Source organism: Trypanosoma grayi, assembly GCF_000691245.1.
Source record: "Trypanosoma grayi strain ANR4 Tgr_1011_V1, whole genome shotgun sequence".
Taxonomy (NCBI): domain Eukaryota; phylum Euglenozoa; class Kinetoplastea; order Trypanosomatida; family Trypanosomatidae; genus Trypanosoma; species Trypanosoma grayi.
In genome coordinates, this window is record NW_008826630.1 from 1 (window position 1) to 5,244 (window position 5,244).

Consider the following 5,244-nt stretch of genomic DNA (forward strand, 5'->3'; position numbering starts at 1 on the left):
CTGTGTCACAAGGCACGAAGCGCATTGTCTTGGACAAGGAGCTGCGCCTCAAGGAGGCACTGCTCATCATGGGGCTACGACAGTCTGTCCAGTACATTGCCTGGTTTATCATCGACGGTATGCAGTACGCCGTAGTCTCGCTCATCGTCGCTGTCTTGATGAAGGTTACATTCATGACGAAGACGAGCTTTGGGGTGTTGTTTTTCCTGTTCTTCCTCTTCACGTTGACGCTCGTTGCACTGTCGGGGCTGATAGGGTCGCTGTTCTCCAAGGCACGGCTTTCGGCTGTGCTTGCACCACTCATCTACTTCCTGCTCTCCACGCCGCTCTTCGCTATTGGGAGCGCCGGCAGTGCCGTCATCTCAGCACTTTGCATTCTGTCACCGTCGGCCTTCTCGGAGGGCCTCAGCATTTTGTTCGACTACGAGATATCAACGGGCTTTAAGAGTGGGGACCTTGCAAACTCCATGGACTCGCCGAACATGATCTTCATCCTCATTATGCTGGTGGTCGACTTGGTGGTCTACCTGGTGTTGATGCTGTACCTGGACGCCGTTGTACCGAACGACTGGGGCACTCCCAAGCACCCGCTCTTCTGCATTCTGGCGCCCTTGTCGTGGTGCTGCAAACAGGAGGAGGACTGGTCAAGTGAGGAGGACGGGCGCAAGCCGACTGGCGTGTTCGAGCCTCTCACGGATGAGGAACTGTCAAGGACTGCCGTACGCATCTGCGGCCTCACGAAGGCCTTCAAACGAGGAAAGGAAACCTTCGTGGCTGTGGACCACATGCACTGGGACCTGGTGGAGGGCGAGATCTCTGTGCTGCTTGGTCACAACGGCGCGGGGAAGACGACGCTGATGAACATGATGACGGGCATGATGAAGCCGAAGGGTGGCGACTGTTACATCTACGGGCACTCGATCCGCAACAGTTTGGGTGCTGCGCGGCAAGAGATCGGCTTCTGCCCNAACGGCGCGGGGAAGACGACGCTGATGAACATGATGACGGGCATGATGAAGCCGAAGGGTGGCGACTGTTACATCTACGGGCACTCGATCCGCAACAGTTTGGGTGCTGCGCGGCAAGAGATCGGCTTCTGCCCGCAGCACAACATTCTTTGGCCGGATCTTACCTGCCATGAGCACCTCACGTACTTCTCCAGCATCAAGGGACTTAGCGGAGACGCCCAGAAAGAGGCCATTGAGCAGATGCTTGAAGGCGTGGATCTTCAAGACAAGCGCGACTATGCGTCATCGGCGCTTTCCGGGGGACAGAAGCGGAAGCTGTCTGTCGCGATCGCGTTCGTTGGCGGCAGCCGCCTCATCTTCCTCGACGAGCCAACGGCGGGGATGGATGTGGGTGCGCGCCGCCACACATGGGACCTGCTGCGCCGGATGTCAGCGGACCGCACCATACTGCTGAGCACGCACTTCATGGACGAGGCGGATCTCCTCGGGGACCGTATCGCAATTATGAGCAAGGGACGCATGCAGTGCGCCGGCAGCGGCCTGTTCCTGAAGTCCAACCTGGGTGTGGGGTACAACATCACAATGTCGGTGACAAGCAGTGCGGAGCGGCAAGGCATTGACTCGCTAATTCGGTCGTACGTGCCAGCTGCGGAGGTGCTGAACAGTGGTGCTGGTGAGGTCTCGTACCGGTTGCCGATGTCGTTCGCGAAGGATTTTCCCGCCATGCTCGCTGACGTCGAGTCGTCGGGAGATATGTACGGTGTGCAAGGCTACACGCTCTCTGCTACGACACTGGAGGAGATTTTCCTGCGCATTGCCCATGGCGACGACATGGATGCGAACACATCTGCTGAGGGACAGCAGGACGGCGCCGCGGCTTTGCCCGGCAAGGAAGACCACACGGTTGGAGTGAAGTTGGAAATCCCGCTCAGGCCCGTGACCTTCAGCGAGACAAGCGCACCGGCTGCTGAGTCTCCACCGCTCCACTCCGTGTGGGATGCCAAACTGATTGAGGACGAGACGACGCTCATGGGGTGCCAGTTCAAGGCCTCCTTCCTGAAGCGGTGCCGCAACGCCCTCCGCGACCGCCGCACGCAGTTTATCCAGATTCTCTTTCCTGTGATCATGGTCATCTTCGCGATGCTCCTCAACATGATAGATATGGTCAAGCACCCGTCGATCCGGTTGTCCTCCGACATGTACGAGGGGCATGTGCAGATCGACCTTGCGAATTGCGCGAACGACATCAGTACCTCGATCCCTTTCGCGAGAGACGCGGAGACCAGCGTGCTGAGCGACATCGGGAACACCACGGCGCTTTCCGCGCACCTCGTGGGGAGTTACAAAAGCCACGCGACGAGTCGGTACACTGCGATGGCGTGTGGTGACCCTGTCTACGGTGGCGCAACGGCCCTCTTCTTCAACATGTCTGCGCTGCACGGCATTGCGGTGAGCATGGTCGGCTACTACGGTGCGGTGGTGCAGAAGGCACTCTCGTCTGCGTCGGTGGAGTACTTGGAGGACATCTTCGTCACGGAAAACTTCCCCATGATCCGCACCAATCGTGAGGAAGCGTTCAGGGACATGATGAAGTCCTTGCTGGTTGCCATGTTAATTATGATTCCCTTCTCGTTTGTGCCCTCCACGTTTGTGTCGTGGGTGGTGAGGGAGCGCGAGTGCAAGGCCCGTCACCTGCAGAACGTGTCGGGGCTGCGTTTCTCAGTCTACTGGCTGTCCAACTACGTTTTTGACATCTGCTCGTACCTGATCATGATGTTATTGGTGATGATTGTGATGCTGATATTTGGCCGAAAGGAGTATGTTGCGGCCGAGACATTTGGCCCCACGTTTGTTCTTTTTGTTACCTACGGCTTGTCGTGCATCGCGATGTCGTACGCCCTCTCGTTCCTCTTCAAGGAGCACTCCTCCGCGCAGAACACCGTGATGCTGGGCAATTTCCTTACAGGGTTCCTGCTGGTGATGTTGGTGGAGACTCTCGTAATGGTCCCGTCCACTGAGAAGGCGGGCAACGGTCTTAAATGGGCCTTCCGCCTTTTCCCCAGTTACTGCGTTGGCGAGGGCATCGTCGGCTTGGCGTCGCGGATGGGGAAGCAGAATCTGGCGGGCACAGCCATCTCGCCGTGGGCGCTCGATGTGGTGGGAGGCCCTATCATCTACATGGTCGTGGAGATACCCGCCTTCTTCCTCATCACATTATTTATTGACCACCCGACGCGGCGCATGCGAACACAGATGCTGCTGCACCACGGTGAAGAAGGGGAGGCAATCTTCGAGGAGGGGGAGGAGGAGGACGTGGCCATGGAACGGCGCCGCGTCATGGAGGGGGACCCCACAGTGTCAGAGGATCTTGTCCGTGTTGTGAATCTGCGCAAGGTGTACAGCAACGGAAAGGTCGCTGTGCGTAATGTGACCTTTGGTGTGAAACCTGGTGAGGTGTTCGGCTTCTTGGGCACCAATGGCGCGGGCAAGACGACGACCATTGCCATTCTGTGCCAGGAGATGGTTCCGACCAGCGGGCAGGCATTCATTTGCGGCAAGGACACCGTTCGTGAGTCGCGTGAAGCTCTGCGCTACATCGGCTACTGCCCGCAGTTCGACGCGCTGCTGGACCTGCTGACGGTGGAGGAGCACCTGCAGCTGTACGCCGGCATACGTGGCGTGGTTGCGCACCAGCGTAAGATGGTGACGACGGAGCTGATGCAGCTTTGCGAGCTCACTGAGTTCCGACGGACGCGTGCCGGCGAGCTGAGCGGTGGCAACAAGCGGAAGCTGAGTGTTGCGCTGGCCCTCATTGGCGGCCCGCGTGTCGTGTTCCTTGACGAGCCCTCTGCCGGCATGGACCCTGTCGCGCGTCGCGGGCTGTGGACGGCTGTTCAGGCCATCTCCAGCACCTGCTCAGTTGTGCTGACAACGCACCACCTGGAGGAGGTGGAGGCGCTGGCGCACCGCGTGGCCATCATGGTGGACGGCACCCTGCGCTGCCTCGGCAACAAGACGCACCTCAAGACGAAGTACGGCAGCGGGTTTGAGATGACGATACGCACCCACGAGAATGTGCCAGCATCGCGCGTGGAGGAGTTCATCCGCGCCTCCTTCCCGGACGCCAAACTCGACGAGATGCGGGGGCCGCGGTTCACATACGCGCTGCCGCCCGGCACGTCGCTTGCCGCGGCATTTGGGGTGTTGGAGCGCAACAAGGAGGCTGTCGGCATCGCAGACTACGCAGTGTCGCAGACAAGCATCGAGCAGGTCTTCCTGCGCATCAGCGAGGAAGCGCAGAACAAGGCGGAGGACGCTGCCATTGCCGAGCAGGAGCAGTGAGTGTTTGATATGCTGTGATCTTGGCGGCAGCGTCTGTGGCTGCTGCATACCGAGAACGAAAGGGACGCGTGAGGGGTACGAAGGGGCTGCAACGACAACTGAGGGGAATTGCAGGGAACCGGGAAGCAGTGGGTGTGAGCAGCTTTCAGCAGGAAGAGTCCAAATATGGTTTGGTGCCCCCGCATATTTTCAGCGGCGGCTGCGTTATTACTCGGGCATTCGTACTGCCCATACACAGTGTGCGCCAACCCTGGAGGGGACACCGGACCCAATGAGCCGAAGGAGAGGCGGACTTCGGATACGTTGTGCCGGGCAAAACACGAAATTACAGGAATAAAACGAAAAGAGTGCAAAACGCATGGAGCCACACGGAGAGGCCACCTCCGCGGCTCGGAAGAACTGGTTTTGTGTTTTTTTTCGGGGGGAGTGGGGTGGGTGGCATCCCGTAAGATGCTCAAGGCAGCGGCAGGCGTTGATCAAGAAAATGGAGAAGAACGGAGCGTTTCAGCAGTGCAACCGAAGAGAAAAGAGAGCGGAGTTCAAAAACCCCGCGTCCGCGGGTGCACGCGAAAAAAGGAGGCCACGCAGCCTTGTGTGTCAGTGCCGTTGCTGCAGCAGCCTGCATGTCTGTACTGGCGGTGGCTCCAAGCACACTTTGGTGGTTAGGAGCGGTGGCAAGTGAAGCTGCAGGCGTTCAAAGCGCCTGAGTGCCGCACACAACCCCACACGCGTTTTTGGTTTGTGTCCGTACGTGGTATGTATCTATGTGGTGTGGTGTGCGTGTGTGTGTCCCTTGCGATGCACGTCGTGATGGGACACACAAGCACAGGCAGGCACACATATATCCATATATATATATATATATATGCGTATGTATGTATGTGTATACGGACGCTCTCTGGACAATTGTAAATGAAGTATGATCGTAACACGA

General features: G+C 58.2%; 2 protein-coding genes across 2 annotated transcripts; both read left to right on the plus strand.

The window, feature by feature from the left end:
* Nucleotides 1-68: 68 nt before the first annotated feature.
* Nucleotides 69-4,310, plus strand: DQ04_10111000 (putative ABC transporter; the record flags this gene model as incomplete). The annotated part of the gene is made up of 1 exon (XM_009316152.1): nucleotides 69-4,310. One exon carries the CDS (start codon nucleotides 69-71, stop codon nucleotides 4,308-4,310), a length of 4,242 nt encoding a protein of 1,413 aa, XP_009314427.1.
* Nucleotides 4,311-4,475: 165 nt separating this feature from the next.
* Nucleotides 4,476-4,976, plus strand: DQ04_10111010 (hypothetical protein; the record flags this gene model as incomplete). The annotated part of the gene is made up of 1 exon (XM_009316153.1): nucleotides 4,476-4,976. The coding sequence occupies one exon, from the start codon at nucleotides 4,476-4,478 to the stop codon at nucleotides 4,974-4,976; it is 501 nt and encodes a 166-aa protein (XP_009314428.1).
* Nucleotides 4,977-5,244: the final 268 nt, after the last annotated feature.